This window comes from Protopterus annectens, chromosome 12.part0, assembly GCF_019279795.1.
Source record: "Protopterus annectens isolate FY-2018-M chromosome 12.part0, PAN1.0, whole genome shotgun sequence".
NCBI lineage: Eukaryota > Metazoa > Chordata > Ceratodontiformes > Protopteridae > Protopterus > Protopterus annectens.
This window is the reverse complement of record NC_056746.1, coordinates 141,114,418-141,134,480: the sequence shown is the minus strand read 5'-3', so window position 1 is coordinate 141,134,480 and position 20,063 is coordinate 141,114,418. Positions and strand designations below refer to the sequence as shown.

General features: G+C 40.3%; 1 protein-coding gene across 2 annotated transcripts in view; it reads left to right on the top strand.

Annotated features, from left to right (window-relative positions):
- Positions 1–20,063, top strand: part of ABCC1 (ATP binding cassette subfamily C member 1) — a 1,301,041-nt gene that overhangs the window by 728,980 nt on the left and 551,998 nt on the right. For both annotated transcript variants that reach the window (XM_044089159.1, XM_044089158.1), the window contains exon 16: positions 9,973–10,099. In XM_044089159.1, the coding sequence (XP_043945094.1) occupies positions 9,973–10,099 (127 nt within the window). The remainder of the gene's footprint in view (positions 1–9,972; positions 10,100–20,063) is intronic.

Sequence of the window (20,063 nt, the reverse complement as noted above, 5' to 3'; positions counted from 1 at the left end):
TTCAGGAGTCCTGCATTTGACCATCAACAATACAGTGGTCAAGTAGTACATAATCTAGGGGAAACCCATTCCAGACTAGCTGTTCAAGCTTGGAACTTAGACTCACGATCAAAGATAGATCTGAGATCTGTATGCATCTTCTTGGAACTGAGTAACATGGCAGGAGACAGAATGCAATAGTAGTGAATGGCATTTAAACAAACATTTTTTGCAGGCCGATGGAAAAATGTGTGTGGTGGGGGGGTCAAGAAACAGACTTAACACTGTTTTAGTAATCTCGTATGTCCTCAGTACTACTACAGCAGTTATCCATTTGAGGACATTTGTTTGAGATGCACTCGCTATAACAGTAGATGTTCAAGAGTGAGATCATTGTTACAGTACTATATCACTTCCACCTTTCCCGATATGCAGACAACCACCCATTACTAAAGCTCTAGATGAGGTTCCTATGCATGAATGCATGGCAGGATAGGTGCAGTCTCCTTCCAATTGAATAGCCTTTTTCTTTATGCATCTCCCTTTCCTCTGCCATCAAGAATTTTACACAAAGGGTAGAAAAAACCCTAGGATGTTTGACCTGGCCCCTTTTGGTCCAAGAAAAAACTGGTACTTTTTGCTATTGCTGCTGATAAAAGAACCTCTCTATACTTTGCCTCAAATAGTGGACTTGCTGACCCAGAAGTTGTGATCCTTGGTCCTCCCAAATCTCCAGGACCTCAGACTTCAAGATGATGCTTATTTCTTTCAAACACAAGAATACCGAACACAAGGAAGTCCTAACCGACAAAGTGGAGGAAATTCTCCATATGGTACACAACCACTACCAGGTCCCCAGTTTTGTACGACATCCACTGATGCTCTCTTTTCTGTCATTTTTTTTTCACTTGACTACTGTCTCACTGATGTACAAAGGTTTTAAGTTTTTTCTTTCGTCTCATGTCATTCCTTTGATCTATCTTTGACAAGCCGTGTGCTGGCTATACAGTTCCTTAAAGGGATTCTGCAGCTGTATTCATGTGGGCATGTGGCCCTGCCAGTCTGGGCCTTTTATTTTAAGAAAGACCAGTTTTGTCATTTGAGATTGGATCTGCTCCTCTCAAATACTTGTCCTGGAAGACAATACTTCTCAAAGCTATTATGACCCTTCACAGTGACGGGGTGAAACTGAGGACCAACCATTCCATGTCCAGAATAGTCTTGGGCATATCCCTTAACTAGGGCAGTCATCAACCTTTCTTTTTCCAAGGCCAGAAGATAAAGGTGAAAGGATACTGCATCTATTAGATGCCCACAGGCAGCTCAGGTGTCAAAAGGACCGGTGTCATCAGACATGCAGACTCATTTGTCTTCTTGTCACAGGAAAACAGAGCAAACCTTTTATTCATTGAAAGAAGTGTAAAACTATTACAGGGGCAGGTACAGGTAAAAGCATATTTTACTACAGTAGCCTTTTTCACTCCAGTCTTGACTAAAGAGGATGGGGTTCTCATGCTGGCTGTTGTGGGAAGTGGGCACAACAGCCACAAGACTCTGTAGTTCTCTGTGTAGTCCTTCAGAGATGCTTTTTACTAAGCACTGTAAGATCAACATGGATTCCAGAAGCAGGGAAGGGTTTTGGCATTTCCACCTTGCTTGGTCTTTTCTGAGCTTTCCACCTCCCTGAGTTGACACTGCTTTGGTAATCTTCCACTATATCATATGTAATACTGCAACAGTGATGTGTAGAAAGATGTTTGTCTGAGTGCACTCAATAAAAGAGTAAGGTTCAAGTAGGATCAGTACTCTATCCCTCTCATCTTGCCTCATATGGTCCTCTGTCAATCTCCACTGCACTAGAGGGGCACGTGTGTGGAAGGATTCTTCCTTGGTTACTCTATCTTTGGCAGGCATGTACATGGGTAGGGACTCACCAATATTATGATAATCTCTCTTGTTTAACACAAAGAAATAAAATAAGCAATTTGGAGTTATTCCCTTCAGTGGACAATAGCCCCTCTGTTCCTTCACTGACTAGTATTAGAACAGGAAGTGTCATGAGCTGCTGCTGTCTGTATTTGTCTAGGAAGCAGCCCTACATCCATGCACTAGGGAAGATCCAGTCTCTGCCAGAACAGAATCATTGAGTCGTAAGATCATAGGAGTTAAAATGCAACTGAGCCACAATGCTATTTCCACCTTTCCAGTACCCACCCTTGGGCATTGCCTCCCTTTTCAAGGAGTTCCAGGCCAGTCCTAGCAGGGAAAATGTATGAATATCCATCCAGTTGTCCCAGATACGTTTTAAAGGTTAAAGGCAGACAGTGTGTCACACTGCTTAAATTGGAGAAGAAGTTTGTTCCATAGATGGGGGTTGGTGCTGAATGAGAAAATCTACCCCTTCACCTTGTTATTTATTTGTTGGAGTCGTTTTGGGTCGCTGATCCTAGTGTTGGTAGGACTGTGATTTTTGGAGGTATAAGAGGTATAAAGTACAAGGTTTGATCCTAACCTCTGGCCAATGTGTCTGTGGAGTTTACATGTTCTCCTTGTGCATCTGTTATCCACCCCCAAGCAAACATGGAGTGTTTTCACCTGAAACTCAACCAAGAATTGAGTTGTAGTCCGCAGCACAGACTCTAGATGGTGCCTGTTGTGGAAGATGTTGCATAAAGCAACTGCTTTGGGCATCAGCTGTGGCGCACAGTATCCTCTAGATAGGAGAACATGGATCACAGGCTGCATGCTGTCAGGCCTAGCTACTTAATGGTGTAAAAATTGTCTCTGTGATTTGATCACATTGATAAATGTTGCCAAAACATGGACATAGATATTTGCCTTGCAATAAGTGGTTGGAGGACCCAGCCTACTCTGACTTACACCAGGGAGCCTTGCTAGCATTGGGAGGTTCTATGTGTGCCCCTGCTGACCACTGTGTGCTCACCATAAAACCTAGCAGCCCTAGGTCGGTAAGCTACTGGCTAGTTGATGTCCAGTTGCCCAGCTTGGGTTACCTAGGTAGAGTTGTTGACCAAAAGCTGGATTTAAAACCAATCAAACTGCCAAACATGCACTGAGGACCACTGCACTCAGTATAGGTTCACTGATGGAATGCGACTTGTAAGTGGATCACATGATGGTAAGGATAAGGCTGGACATCCTCTGTATCTAGGACACAAGGTGGAAGGGCAGTGCATCAAAGCCACTTGGCTTGGGATCCAGAGTCTACTACTTAGGTAGAGGACAGACTAGAATAGTGGAATTGTGGTGAGAGAGAGGCTTCAGAAAACTGTGAATGATGTCATCTTAGTGACAGTCATATAGCAGTTAGGCTCCAGTGTAAGGATAAGGGGACTATTAATAATCTAAGCTTAGTCCAATAGCAGGAGACTCCAATGTAAGGATAGGGGACTATTAATAATCTCAGCCTAGGTCCATAGAAGGATTATGATAGTCAGGAAATGAGTACGTTCAGGCAGCAATTCAGAACCTACTAGATAAAGCAAAGTAACATGAGTTGTTGTTTATAATGGTGGACCTGAGTGCACATATTGAGAAAGTCAGAACAGAATATGAAGAGTGCCTGGGTCCACATGGGTGGGGCAACAGAAATAAATGAGGGGCCATTCTAAACTTCTGTGTGGTACATGGCTTGATGGTGGCCAACATATGGTTCAGCAAGGAGGACAATCAGAAAATCACATGACTGGCCAACATGCAACTCTGGTAGACTTCCTCCTAGTAAGAAAAGGGCTTTGGGGTAGATTCAGCAATTGCAAAGTCATCCCTACTGAAGCAGGTGGGCCCACAGCATAAACCACTAGTTGCTACAATCAGCAGCAAGCAGTGGTCAGCGAAGGCTCTGCAGTCAACAGAGACTAGATCGAAGACTTGGAAGTTGACTGGAAAGAAAACACAAGAATTCAAGGAATTACTCGGGGCTAAATGGGTGGAGTTGAAGAATGGTAACACCTCAGAACAGTATGTGTGATGTCTACAGAACAGTTATGCTGTCAATCCACTTAATGAAATAAGATACTTAAGGAAAGCTGATGGTGGAATGAAGAAGTCCAAGAAGTCATCACAAGAAAGGATGAGTGCAAGAAAGTGGAAGATAGAAAAGGCAGACTGGTCTAAGGAGTACTGGTTTTCTAACAAAGATGCTTAAGAGTGCAGTTGTGATAACAAAGAGCAAGGTATAAGAGACGCTCTACCAGCTTCTGGAAAGTGACTCAGTGGATGGCACATAGAAACTTAATCAGGTTGTAAGACAGAAATATAAAGAAGGTGATCATCAGACACCCTTCATTAGGGATGCCAGCAACAACCTGCTCACCACTCTACAGGACATCAAAGGCAGATGGGAAGGAGAGCTTCAAACAGCTTCTGAATGAAGAAAACACCACAGAAGTGGTACTACTCCAAAGTAGGAGACCCCACTCTAGAACAAGTAGAAACAGCACTGAGGAAAATGAAGTCAGGGAAAGGCGCAGGCTCAAATGAGGTCATGGCATGTGCAAAAAAGATCTGTGAGTCAGGGGAGAAGTTGTTCCTGAGGGTACTCATAGCAGTAGGGAGAGAGAGCGAGGCATATTCCAGATGGCTGGAGAATGAGCATATTGGTGCCAATATGCAAGGACAAACAGGGCTTGCACAACTGTGGACTGTACAGTGATATTAAATTATTCTTACACTGCATGAAAGTTCTGGTGAGGGTGATTGATACCAATTACATAGAGCACAGAGCAGTAGAAAGTAAGATTTGTGTGTCTAGTGTCCCAGATCTTATTTACCTAAAATCCTTGTCTGTACTGTTGCCTTTAGAAGCAGGTCGTGAAACTGTACCTGCTGCTGCTTGGCAGTAGAGATGACTAGCTAAGATGCCTATTTCCTGGCATCTGAAATAAAAATGTGGTTGTATTTCTTGAAATTTGTGAAATGTTGTTGGTTCCAATCATTCTTGTGTACAGTGGTAGATGCAGGACCTGTTTGTTTTATAAGGCTGTCCAGTAGAGACACATGGTCTGCCAGGCTGCTAAGGCAAATGCCTGATGACTGAAGAATAAGCCTACACATGTCAATGTACAACTTCTGAATGAATCCCCAGAGTTAAGTATTTTGCATTTCTTAATATTCCTAGAAAACACGTGTATTACATTTTGCTCAGATGAAGAGGAAATAGATTGACTGTTTCTCCTTTATCCTGGTAAGGCAGAAAAAATGTTTACAAGCAAGCTATATCCAAATGGTTATCTACTGTAGACTCTTGTGGGTTACAGCCAGAGCAGTGTCTGCCTGAGTGACACCTGTTACAACAGCCTTTAAAAATGTATCTCCATAGAGCATTTCTGAGGCATTTTTTTTTTGCTTCCTTGAGCCCCATATGTGCCAGGTTTACCAGCTCACTCCTTCCCTGTTGGACTTAATCCATTATTGTTAGTACTTGTCAGAGATCCTTAGACTACCAGCGGCCTAGTATGTCAGAATGTCTGTCTGGAGGGGTTTCACGTATGACATGCATTGTTTTCCCCCTTCTGTTATGTGGCATGTCTTGGGTGGGCATACAGTGTGAACAAGTAATGTATCACTCCTGTTCTGCAGCAGCCCAGTAGGGACCACCTTCCATCCACACTCTCCCCCTTCAAACGATGTCCCTGGCCTCCACCACAGATTGCCACAGGGAGATGCCCATCCTGTTCCCTGCTGCTCTGTTAGTTACCTGAGCTGCTAATCGAACCCTGGTTGCCTGGGCCCATAGTCAGGGCTATATCCCTCTGCACTACCAGAGAGGCTGGCAGCTACTTTAGTATTTATTCACATTTTTCCAAGCAGGCTGTCCATGGTTTTTCTGGGCATGATATGATCACCTTCTTCCCTGTGGTCAGACTGTATTACTGCATAAATTAGGATGTAGGCATGTCTGTATAACTGACTAGTTTTGCATGCTCAGCACAGTAGACTCATCTGCTTATTTTTGTTTGTTTATTTTACATTTTGGTTACCAGGGTAGAGTGCTCATCACAGCATGACCAATTGCAGGCCCATTCTGGGTTACATTCAAAGTAGTAGCAACAAAAATATCTCTACAGCTAACAGTGAAACATGCAGGTAATACAAACTAGTCAAAAACGCAGGTAATACAAACTAGTCAAAAACAAAAGAAGTACTCTGTCAGAAATACTGGGAGAGCAAATGTCTGTAAGTAAGGAAAATGATTTTTGTGAGCCGGGATAAGGATCTGAATTGTCTAGACAAGACCTTAAGTTTAATTCTGTTGGCTGCCAAAAAACAGTTACTACAAAATGAAAATCAAAGTCTACATCAACTGTATCTGACATAGAGTATTATAAAAGAGATAAAAGAACTGGAGGAGGGATCTTTAGAAGGAAGGAGGGAATTACATAGAAGTAAATGGGAATTGTGGCAACAACACATGCTTTTAATGTTCAGGAGGAGAAGTGAGGTTTAATGGAAAGTAGGAATTCAGCAGTTTTTTTAAAATGTTTGATAGCAAAGAAAATATGTGCACTGTATATTACGTTTAAATAGAAAAATGTTAGAATGGTTTGTTTTCTGTTAATGTAGGTTTGCTTGTGGCTTAAGTGATAATTTAATAAAGGTGTTTAAAAAAAGAAATGCTGTATGCAACGTTCACACCAGATTGAGGTGTACATGTTACAAACAGAAAAGTGACAGGAAATTAATTTAGTATAGACTAATGCTGATTAACATGTTTTGCATTCTGCATTTGTATTTGTGTAGCGTAAACAGGTACTGTTTGAGCTGGGACATGAACGTAACATGGTATGTTTGGAGAGGTATGAGGAAGGAATTCTTTTGAAGCAAGTATGGAGAAGCTAGTCAAGAGTTATGGAGTTTGGAGAGTAGGACTTGCTGGGCCCCAGCTTCTGAGGTTACAAGTTGAAGTGATGGCAAGTGGAAAAGTGGTGTCTTGGTGGAATAATTTGAGTAGTTAGGAGCCCAGCAGTTGGTTGGATCTGGCTTGCAATGAGAGACTACCTTTGAATAAAGTAAGGCACTGGTGTTCGCAGCAAGGGAAATTGCTGATGAAGAGGCTTATTTTGTAAGATAAGGTTTTGTAGTGTTGATGTTTTTATTAGAGGTGGCAAATAAGGGTAAGCTAAGTTGTGCAAGCAGGACACATTTCCCAGTGGCTACCTTCGGTGGTGATGAAAAGAATTGGGATGTTTTCTGAGCCCAGAAAAGGAGATAGTTGATCTCAGATTTAATTTTATGAATATGGTTCTGAAAGTTGAGGTTGTTCAAACCAGACACGTAGGTATATGAATGAAGTGATGGTGTCAGTAAGGTTATTGTGCTGGTCTAAACGTTTGGGAAAGTTGGAAGCTTTAGAAAGTCTTTTTGTACCAAAGAGCATAGCCTTGATTTTTGGGATAAGAGAAACATTTTGGAGGTGAACCAGTAGTTTAGGTCTGGAACTGTAGTTTGGTTTAGATTACCTGCTGCGTTGGTCTGGATCTGTAGATGATGGCATCAGCATGTAAGATAAGTTGTGACTAAGGTAAGTAAATGAATAATTTATCTGTAAAACTGGAATCGAGTATTGATGCAAGTATTGATCCTTGAGGTCTGAACAGCCGCGGTGGTGCAGCGGTAGTGTTGTTGTCTCACAGCAAGAGGTTCTCCCGTTCGATTCTCAACTGGGTGTTCCGAAAGATGTGTGAATGGGCGTGCCTTCGTTGAAGGTTGGGCGGCAAGCTGGCAACTCGGCACCGTGAAAATCTACTGCCAATATTTAGCGGACTGGAGTTCCGCTGTGGCGACCCCTAACTGGAAAAAGCTGAAAGACAACAACAACATTGATCCTTGAGGTACACCTGGATTGAGTACTTCTGCAAAGGATGCAGTACTTGCAAATAAATCTTGATTTTTTTTTTTAAATCACATTTTTGCAGAGGAAACCTTGCCCATGTTAACTGCATCACTTAGCTGAGTGTTTCTAGGCATTCATTCTAGGGCTCCACAGATGCATAATTTCACCAGACAGCTGGCCAGTTAGACTGCAAGACATTTATGCAACTCTGGATGTAACCAGGCATTCAGCATTCTATGCTGATGTCACTGCCCCTGCTGATACTGTCCTGAGGCTCATGTTAGTCCAGTGGCAGCAATAATAGCATGGAATACTGCAGGTCTTGGGACTGAAACCTAAATGAGAACTGATTTTATTTCCATTGTGAATAGGTGTGCTGTGAACAGCTTTCAACTTTAATTTTGTTGTTAATCCTTTTTCCCATATAGTTCTTAAGAAATGTACATTTGTTTAGAGGCAGATTGCAAAGCTGCATTCTGCATAATTTTTATCTTGTAAAAGTTGTCTAGCCATCCACACTATGGTTATTAGATGGTGTGTATTCCACTGAGATTGTGTTAGTAAGTTAATGGTGTGAATCCCATTATCCAAAACAACAATAATAGTGGTATAATTGCATCGGTATAAAAAATCTTTATTTACTATAAACTGGTAATTTTCTAATGAGATTTAAACTAGTTTACCAACACCCAACCCAAAAGAAAAAAAATGTTACCAGCCTTTAGAGTTTTCAGTCAACATATAGTTTAGGCTTTGGATATTTCTAGCTTCTGTTCTCTAGTCACTATCATTTGCATATTGTAAGACCAAGGTAAGGACTGCTATAAAAATGCACTCGCATGCAACATATTATCAATGAATGGAAGAGATTTAAGCTAGCAAAAATAACTGTTAATTTATTTTTGACTTTTTTTTTATCCCTGTCCCTATCCTTTCCCTCAACCGTATGTGTCTTTCCCCACCCATTAACCTATGTGCTGCCTGCCTTTCCCACCATCTGCATTTGCTTATGGGAGATGAGAGTAAGGATAGCATTTGTCACTACAGTGTTTCATTTTTTTGCTTCAAAGTTAACTCCCCTTGCAGAGGTTGATGGGCAACTAGCCAAAATGGGGGATTGCATTGCTGGTCTGTTGTGTTGGCATACCTTTCACATATATGCAGACTCCTTCCAGACTTTGCAGACTGGGCACATGTCCTCAGTTCTCAGTTACTGCTGCTTGCATTACCACCCAAACATTCCCAGGCAGCAGTCTCACAACAGGTATGAGTTGCCTACCTCCTCCTGGGCCAAATTCAGTCACTCAGTCTCATCCCCCACCTCCACCCCAGCCTGCTATACCAGCTTCTGGTTTCACTAATTAAACCCAGCTTGTTAGGGTCTTCATTTGGCTATTTATCACTTTGTGCCAGTGAGCCAACCCACATTTTTTTCTTTTTTTCTTTTACTTTTTTTTATGTAACTATTGCAGTAAATATCTGCTGTAAACATTACACAAATCAGAGGAACTATGTGCCCAGTAACACAATATTCTCCATGTGCTGTATATTGGCTGAATTTTTATGGATATGGATACTTCTCTATAATCACCTGTAGCTGTACTTTATTTTAAATTATTGTCCGTGTCTTTTGGCGTAAGGATTGTTCATTCTTTAACATGATTTTTTTCTAAATACTGTTGCTAAAATTTTATAAGGTTCTTAAGCACCTCATTGTACTTAACTGAGGTAAAAATAAATCAGCAATGTTGGGTGAAATATTATCACAGAACTGCGTATTCTTTGCAATATCTTTGGATTAATGCTATTATTTTGTAGATTCTAGATGCTGTGGACTGCGGCACTGTGGAAAAGTTTGTGTGTGTGTCTGTGTCTGTGTGTGTGTGTGTCTGTGTGTGTGTGTGTCTGTGTGTGTGTGTGTCTGTGTGTGTCTGTGTGTGTGTGTGTGTGTGTGTGTGTGTGTGTGTGTGTCTGAGTGTGTGTGTGTGTCTGAGTGTGTGTCTGTGTGTCTGAGTGTGTGTCTGTGTGTCTGAGTGTGTGTCTGAGTGTGTGTGTGTCTGTCCCAGTTGTAGGACCGTCTCACTTACTCATGTTCCCAGACTTGAATTAAACTACCGTATATGCGCGATTCCTTTCAGAGTCAACTTGGAGATTTCTGAAGGTGCCTTAGTAGCTGTTGTTGGCCAAGTGGGATGTGGAAAGTCTTCCTTGCTGTCAGCACTTCTCGGAGAGATGGAGAGGCTAGAGGGGCATGTTGCTATTAAGGTACATTTATAAACAAATTTATATTATGTTTAATAACGTGAAACTTTTCTTGTGAGTACTTGTTAAAAACACCCTGAAAAGAGCTTAACATTTTGTCTTGGCTGAGTGTTCTTTTTGCCACATAGTCTGCCTAGAAGTAGAGTATGTCAGCTAAGCCTTGCACGGGCAGAAAAGTAATTTAAGTGCTCACCACAAAAGAAGTTCATCACACATTCTACTGACATCTCGCTTACCAGTGAATTATGTAGCAGAGAGGAATGAAGTTTAATAAGGAAGTTGGAAAGCTGCATGATGTTGAGCTAAATTAACGCATGTTAGTATCTTTTGAGTTGCCTTAATGGAGCATAATGGTTATTGCTGCAGAAATTGTGTGAATGGGTTTAACTTGAAGACCCACTCTTATTCTACAGCTGGATCCATGGGAACATGTATGCAGTTTTGTGCTACGGCTGTTAGAGTACAGTTCTAAAATAAAGTGCTCTGCTTGTTCTAGTCATTTCTTTTTTGCTGCATAAAGTATGATGTGGCTTTTGTGTGGTTGTGTGCTATTCCTACTGAAGTTCCAAGTTTAAACTACCTACATGTTCTCTTATAGGCGTCTTAGTCCTCCACAAAGTTTCATCTGCAGAGTTGCAGTGTTTTTATTACAGAATCAAGATATATAAATGACTGGGGGTATTAGGTTACTTGAACAATTAGACGAGCAAGAAATTTATATTGTTTAAGTGAGCAAATAATTTTCAATTCTTTTATGACATAAGAACTAGTAGCACTGTTTCCTTCTCCACCTTTTAGCTAAAATCAATAACTAAAACTAAACTGAGAGTAGATATATGCTTAAAGGGGCAGTTGTCTTTGATGGGACCTCAAGCCTGTTCTACTGAACAGAATCTTCCTTTATCTGACTAATTGAGTTAAGATTTATTTCATGTTCCACAAATGGAAATCTGTTGAAGGGCTTCTTTTCTCTCTGTGCCACCTTATTGCCTCTTCAGTAGTTGCTGAAAGGGGAAATTGCTGAGACAGGCTGCTTTTATCAGTCTACATGGAGGCCATACTTTTGGGTTTAGAGAGAATCTTCAGTATGTGTTCTTTTGTGATATTGTACCGTGTAAGGGGTCTGGGAATTTGTGAAAATTAAGTTAGTGCAAACTTTACCCCTGAAACAGCTAAATTTGTCTCCTGCTATATTTGACATGTCAACTGAGTCTGAGTAGGTGATACTATTTGCATCTACATTAGATGATTGAGTTTTCGGAAACTCGAAATTCACATGGTCGAGATCATATGATCGAATTTCCAAAAACTTGAACATCAAAAAAAAAAAAAACCTACCTTTTTATGTTTTTGCAGGGGAGCAAGCCCCCGTGCACCCCCACACCCCCTGAATTATATATGCCAACTCCAAAACCCCACTACAATGAGGAAAAGGGTAGATTTCCTGATTTGCACTGTACCGCAATCTCTTTTCAAAAACTTTGGGTTTTTAAAAACTCGATCTTACAGTCTCGACCATATGAATTTTGAGTTTCTGAAAACTCTGTCAACTGATAGGGACCCAGTGCCATTTTATATAAGTTCAGAACACAGCTGGATTATTGCTCAGTTATGTAATGTAGCTAAAATGTTAGTTATTAACCTTGGCTTCAGGATCTAATTTAAGTTGTATTAGTAGCCATGACAGTAGCTTTCAGCTCTTTACTAATATTCTTGATGTAGTCTTATGAGGAATGTTGACCTGTCATATGATTTAAAATGTTTTTGCTCTTATTACAGAGTTTATTTAAGCTGCTGGACCACTAGGGTGGTTTGTTTTTAAACTTCTCATTATGTTTGGCTCTGGTAGGTATGACCAGGTCTAGGCACTTTTCTGTGTGGGACTAGAACTAAATAATTGCTGTGTCAGTGTCGCATCTGGTAATTTACAAGTGAATTAGGATAGCTCTTCATATAGTTTGAGGAAGTTTTTCCATTTGAAATCCTTGAATTCAGTATTACTGACTGCAGTGTAATTTTATGGTTAGACGTAACCAGGAAAGGCGATACTAGAGAGGGCTGTATGTGATGTAATGGCTAACTGGCGCAAAACCAAAACCCCCTCAAAAGGCAAAAATTCCTAGAACTACGCAATAGAACCAAAAAGCTTTATAAAACAGGACAAAATCCAGTACTACCAGTCTACCCTTACCTCCTTCCAACATAACCCCAAAAAATTCTGGTCCTCAATAAACTCCATTCTCCACCCTGATAAAGTAAGTACACCCACTCCTAACTTAACTCACTCCTCCGGAAATATTGCTGCCTCTTTCAACAATCACTACACATAAAACCGTACTAGCTAGACAGCACAACCCCCCCCCTCCCATAAACGCACACCTTCAGTGACAACTAACAATCTCCCCATTGGCTTCTCTTTCTCTCTTGTTCCTACCTCCAAAATAAAACAACTATTAACTAAACTTAAAACCACCAGATTAGCAGCAGACAACCTCCCAAATGAATACCTTCAACTTGCAGATGATGCTCTAGCCTACCCAGTATCCCTCTTGATTAACAGATCTCTGTCAGAAAGTTATGTTCCCACACTATGGAATGTCTCACACATAATTCCCCTACACAAAGGAGGCCCCTCCACAGATCTAACCAATTACCGCCCCATAGTCACACACAATTCCCCTACACAAAGGAGGCCCCTCCACAGATCTAACCAATTACCGCCCCATAGTCACACACAATTCCCCTACACAAAGGAGGCCCCTCCACAGATCTAACCAATTACCACCCCATAGTCACACACAATTCCCCTACACAAAGGAGGCCCCTCCACAGATCTAACCAATTACCGCCCATTAGCTGTTCTTTCACCACTCTCCAAAATACTAGAGAGATGCATTCATTCTCAAGTCTCAGATCACCTCCTTGCTAACAACCTCCTCTCCAACACACAACACGGTTTCCGACCTAACCATAGCACCACCACCGCCTTACTCTTTCTTTAACACTATCCTATAAAATAAAAATGCAGGTTATCTCTCCTCAGCTACCTTCCTAGACCTCTCTAAAGCTTTCGACATGGTCACACACAAACATCTCATCTCCCTTCTCAATAACTTATCCTTCTCTCAACCAGTCATCAACTCGTTTCAGTTACCTATCTGACTGCCAACAAGCAGTTGTTTGGCAGGATGACCTATCCCCCAACTAACAGTCTCCATAGGGGTTCCCTAAGGGTTCATCCTGGGACCCCTACTTTTCTCTATTTTCACCAATAATCTAGGCTCAGCCACAACACATGGCGCACACATACATCAACTGCACAGCCCACTCCCTACCTGAACTGCAAAAAGTCACACAGGAAGCATTTTATTCTATTGAAACTTGGTTATCCGATGCCCAACTAATACTCAACCCAAACTACACAAAATTACTAATCTTCCAACCCACCAAACTTACCCTAGACAGCTCTCACTTTAACATCACAGCAAAAGACACCACCACAATCCATCCTACAGAACACACCAAATTACTAGGAGTAGAAATAGACAATAAACTGAACTTTGACATTCACATTTCCATGACCATTAAAAAAGTGCACAAAAAACTAGGAGCATTATATAGAAATCAGCAACTGCTTACCAAAGCAGCTAAAATTTTGGTAGCAAATTCGCATCTTTATCTCTACCCTGCTCTACGCCTCTCCAATATTTACTACCCTTAGATAAAGTGACCTAAATAAGCTCAAAATCTGCTACAACAAAATCGCCAAATTCGCCACAGGGGTTTCCTACCATACTCACCACTCTCTCTCACTAGCAGAACTGGGCTGGTTAGAGCTCCCACACCTCCTTCAATGGTACCAACTCGCACTCACCCACAAACTAATAAAACCAACTACTAAAAGTCCCATCCCTCCAGAATCTACTCCAACCCTACATAACCATGAGATCACTAAGATCCAGCCACAAAAACCTCCTACTGTTCACAAGAGCCAATAATTCTGCTGGAGAAGCATTATTCTCCTGCATTATAGCCAAACTCTGGAACTCCCTCCCATTCTCAGTTACTTCTGTAACTTCTTGCACCCACTTCAAATCCTTATTAAAACCACACCTAAAAACTTGCAAGATATGCCCTTGCAACCCCCCCCCCTAAATACCATCCACTCCACCCACCCACTACCTCTCTTGGCCCCCTATTAACAACCTACTCTTAGCAAGCTTGGCTACTCCTGTTCCCAGCTACCTAAGACATAATACTAACTTCTTGTAGCAACAACTGCCAATGGCTGTTATGTACCTCAAAAACAGATTGCATCAATTGTTCACTGATGAATCTCAACTACATTTGTAACCATGTTTAGTATATGTCACCATATTTTAAAATTGTACTATGTTCTACACCTGTTTTACATCTATGTTTTATTCTTGTCTTACATCCTCAGCTGGACTAATGTCTATATTTAAATGCTATGTTTTTTAACTGTATAATGCAAGTAATACTTAATGTGGAGCTTTTCTCCCCGGGCCTCCGCTGAAAACGGACCTGTGTCCAGTCTGACTCTCCTGGTCAACAAATGTAAATAAATAAATAAATAATATTATGTTGTCTTATTTGGTTTGTTAGATATCTGTTCCAGGGAATTTGTATTTATTAAGTCAAAGAATTTATAGGCGTACACAATTTTGGAGGTATAGGTGCTCCATTTAATTGAGGTATAATTGAAATCTTCAATTATAAAGGCATTTTGATAACCAATTCCTTAAGTACATTTTAGAGTTTTTATGTCATCTGGGGACAGGGATGGTGTTCTGTAGCTGGGTGTATGTTGATAGTTTGTCAGGGTCAGTTTGAGAGTGTGTGGGAATTTGCTAGAGCTGATGTGGTCCTTGATAAGTATAGAAACCATTTCCATCAGACATGAATACATGGTAGGTGCAGAACTTTAGTATGACATGAGTGTTGTCTTTACACTGAAACCAAATCTCAGTAATTACACAAATATGCATGTGCTCAATTTTCCAAGAGCCTCAATATCTGGCATCTTGTATTGAGAAGAACAACCTTTATATGGTCCAATTTAGGGTTGAAAATGGCTGCATTGACATCCGCTACACTTATGCATAAAGAAAAGGGTACTATAGGAATAGCTGGGTCTTTATTTAGTAAGCAGAAGCCATGGAATGAGAGGTGCAGGCCATCCTTGGTGGGACAAGTTGGATGGTCATTCCTCTTGTCTACTGATTTATACTGGACCCCCTTGCTAAACCAGCTATATTTTTAGTATATAGTTATTGTGAGTGAGGGAAGGATTCCACTCTGGACCACTGTGTTACCTGCATTACACACATATATCGTAAGATGAATCATGTTTCGTTGCATATAACTTTTGGCTTGTGTACCTGCAGTCATTTATACCCACTACCACTAGGTCAGTCATGTTTGTCTGTTGAGAGGGAATTTAGAGACCTTGAATGTCATGGATCCTGGCAGTAGATGGACAACTATAACCATGACTTTGTCCAGTCTTGAGGCTGGAGTCAGTGTGCTTGATAGTCACCTGTGATTAGTACATTGCTGTTTTTACTTGTGGTATAGGAGATCTCAGATTGTTTGCAGTCTACCTTATGGTGACCCTATACCGTCTATCAGCACAGGACTTAAGTGGTGGTAGATATCTGCTGAGACCTAGACTTCTCGATTCTTGGAGGTTTTGTGACTTAACAGCCATAGAATAAGTCAATTTAATGTAGTTGTGATGAAATGTAAATCCTAGTTTATGATGCTCACAGGCCATATTATTGGATGAGAGTGATGCCTGTAGTTTGCATAGATATTTGCAGCTCTCATCTATTTGTCTGAGAGCATACAGCAGTTACTACACTGCCTGAGAGTGCTAAGCACTTTAAGACTGGCAACAAAAGGAATGCAAGCAGATTTACTGTCCATTTTGTCCAAGTGTTTCTTAGATTTAGTTTGGTCTGACTGCTCAAGTTATATTCTTTGTAGCATGACCCTGTGTAGGGTGTAGAAAGAGAACTAAGCTCATTCTGAACAGGTAAGAATAGTTCAGTGTAGCCCTGCTTACACCATGTGAAACATCACAGCTGGTACAACAACTACTACAGAAATAAGTCTGCACTCAACTCTTAGCAGCCGCGCAATATTGAGGAACACCACATGCCAGGGGTGTAGCTAGGATTTTCAAATTTGTACTGACAGCTCTCAAACTGCCACCCCCCCCCCCCCAAGCTACGGCCATTCTCGTAATTCACGGTTCGCTCTTTTAGTGTCGATGAAGAGGCATTCGCTGTAATGCCTCTTCAGTAATATAATATAAATTCACTCAAACTCGGTTCCTTGAATTGAAAATTAACCTGAAATGTCAGTTCTTTGAAAAATGCAGCATGGTAGTTGAGGTAGAGACTTTATGCTTTTGTTTTCTGTAACTAAGGTACAGGTTTTGAGCTTGAGTAAATTGCTAACCACCTGCTACCACTAACTAGGATGTTTCATTCACACACACCCCTACCTACCTCTTAGTGCAAGAAATATGGACAAAGCCTAAAATAAACAGGGACAGATATTAAATAATGTTCTCGTGAACTTAGAAAGTTGCTAGAATAACAGGATTTGTGCTAGTATGAAAAAGTTGCTAGAATAACAGGATTTGTGCTAGTATGAATTTTTCTAAAGGACATGAAGTCTGAAGCTCAAATGTCTGTCATTATTTAGCAACTTCAGCCTTCAATGATTTTCTAGAAAATCACAAAATTTATGAGGAACAGACAAAAAATACGGGGCAAAAATCTGGACATTCTGCAAAATGTGGACAGTTGAGAGGTATGCTACCTACCACACACACACACACCTCTCAATACAGCAACAAACTCAAATAAAACTGAGGCAAAGGCCCAAAAATAAGGACATTTTTTTTTAAATATTGCTCTTATAAACTTAGAAAGATAATCTTGCATAAGTACGAATTTTCTGAAATGTATGAAATTTGAAACTGAAATTTCTGCATTATTTTCTAACTTCAGTCTTTAACAATTTGCCACTAATTTGCCAGAAAACTGCAATTTTATGAAAAATGGACCAAAATTGTGATGCAAAAATATAAAATTGCCAGACAATACAGCTGGGAACCTGTCAAAGGAGGGACACCATTTTAATATGAGTACAGTTAACTTAGAGCAGCTGACAAAATTAGAGAATCTACATGCATTTCTGAAATAAAAGTAATGTATAACTCTGATCATTACAGTTATTTATAAAAGTAAAGTAAAGCCTCCATGTTTTCTTCCAAAATTGCTATTTTGTGGAGGGATCATTAGGGGAAGAGCAACATTTTGAGCCAAAATCAGGGACAGTTGAGGTATGGCTGTGCCTAATTCTATAAAGCAATTTATTTGCATGTACCTCTCAACCTGTTAATGCAATAAATCTGGACAAGGCCAAATATATTGAGGGAACATATAAACAGTACTAAAAATTGCTCTTGTATAAACTGGGACAGTTGATAGAGCAGGTCTTTTTTAGCATGCATTTTTTTGAAGGTTATAAAGTCTGAAACTAGTGTGTCATTATTTAGTGACTTAATTCCTAAATCATTTGCCAGAAAACCACAAATTTTGAGGAACAAACCAAAAATAAGAAGCAAAAAATCTATTCATTCTTTGAAAATCTGGACAGTTGGGAGGTATAGTTCAGCTGGGGCTGTCTAAGTTTGCCGCCCTTCCCCCTCACAAAACCATGGTCGAATGGAGCCTCCCCCTGCAGCCATTCCAATGATCCATTACTTTGCTATTTCACTCCATTTACCATAAAAACTAATGTGCATACTGATTTACTTCTATGATGATTTGAACTTCATTTGAAAGTTTTATTTTGCATTTTACAGCACAAACACTAAGACATCTGCTAAACAAACTTGGCATTAAAACTTCTCTGCCCTTGAAACTCACATTCATTGAAACAACATTAAAACCCACATTCAAAGAAAAATACATTTTACCCGTGGCAGATAAAAATTAATTCTGGGCTGCTTTTAAATCATAGGCCCCTTGCATATGAAACATACATGTGCTCTTTGATACACCTTCCTATTGCTTTGAACATTTTTCCAGTAAACAATGAAACAAAACTGCCCAATTCAGAACATTTCCATCATAAAAGTCTACTCAAACTTCTACAGTCCACCATTATCAGTAAATAATATGTACAATCTCTGAAGTAGTAAAAAAAAGTCATCTAAATAATTCCACGTTAAATAAATCTAACTAATGAAGAGGTTGCTGCTAGCAATCACCTTTATATTTCATGGCTTCACCGAAAAATAAAGTGCCTGATGCCCCTGAGGAATAAATTGCCTAAATTACATTAAAAATAAGCTAGTAATATTGCAATAGGAAATGGATGGCAAACTGATAACAGGCTCATAGTTAGTGTCTTAACTTTCAGTACAGCAGCATTCACCCCTTATGGGAGTAGAACCAACAACCTTCTGCATTAAAAGCAAGTACACAACATGTTGTGCTACTAGCAATGTGAGCCGACTTAGCATAATCAGCACTAAACTTATCTTCCCTTGCAGCTCTCAGCTCCTTGTAAAATCTACGCAATACTCAACTACATCTCAACTTCGCAGCACAAGAAGTCTTGGAAAAGCCAAATTTATTGGGGTGGGTCAAAAGGGCAAAAAACAGGAACACATTAAACATTGCTTGTATAATCTTGGAAAGCTGCTAGAATAAAATGCTGTGTTACCATCATACATTTTACTGCCAAGGTCCCTGTGCAAAATAGTCAGAACAACATACCACTATGCCAAATCACCTGCTTTGTGAAAGAGAGGAAGACTGAAACTTAAATGGCTATCATTTAATGAATTCAGTTCTCACCATAGCTGTCAACCTCTTAGCACAAAACACCTGGACAAATGCAGTAATGAAGGAATACTGCCCTCAAACATATTCGGTGAATTCAGTTCTTGCCATAGCTGTCAACCTTAGCACAAAAAACCTGGACAAAGCCAATAACAGGGTATTACAGTCCCAAAAATAAGGACAAATTTCAAATAGTCATAAACTTAAAAAAATTGCTATAAAAAGGTTGTGTTACTATATATTTATTGCTAAAATAAAAAGTTGTTTTACTATGTATTTTCTGAAGAATATGAAGTCTGAAATTCAAATGCCTGTCAATTTTACTTCTGTGAAACAAAACAATTTTCAGCAGAGGCCCAGGGAGAAATACTGCAGACACATGTCTTTGTAAAATGGCAGGACACCAGAGCAAATCCACACAAACACAGGGATAAGATGCAGACTCCACACAGAAGGCACCACAGCCAAGAATCAAACCAGAAAACCTATAGCTGTAAGGCAACAATACTGCCACTGCACCATCAAATATGTAAGGAAGTAAACATTCAGAAACCTGAAGTCTGAAATTTAAATGCCTATCAATTTGTTAATCAGGACAGTCTGACTTGGAACAAAAAAAAAAAAACAATTCTCAGCAGAGGCCCAGGAAAACATAATGCAGACATGTCTTTGTAACATGGGAGGACACAAAAGCAAACCCACACAAACACAGGGAGAAGATACAGACCCCCCCCCACAAAGAAGGCACCCCAGCCAAGAACCAAACCCAAGAACCTACAGCTGTGAGGCATCAGTGCTACATTGCTACCACTGCACCATCAAATTTCAAGCATTGCAATATTTAAAAACCACAGATATGAGGAATAGATCAGATCAAATATGAGGCAAAAATCTGCAATTTTTTTACAAATGGTGGTGGGTAGGGAATTCAGGTCTTTAACACCTGCATACAAGGTACAGGGTTCAAGCCTGAGGTATTCCCTACCACACCACCATGAGTAATTACCAGTACATCCCACCTGGGGCATTTTCACACACACACACACACACACACACACACACACACACACACCAACCCT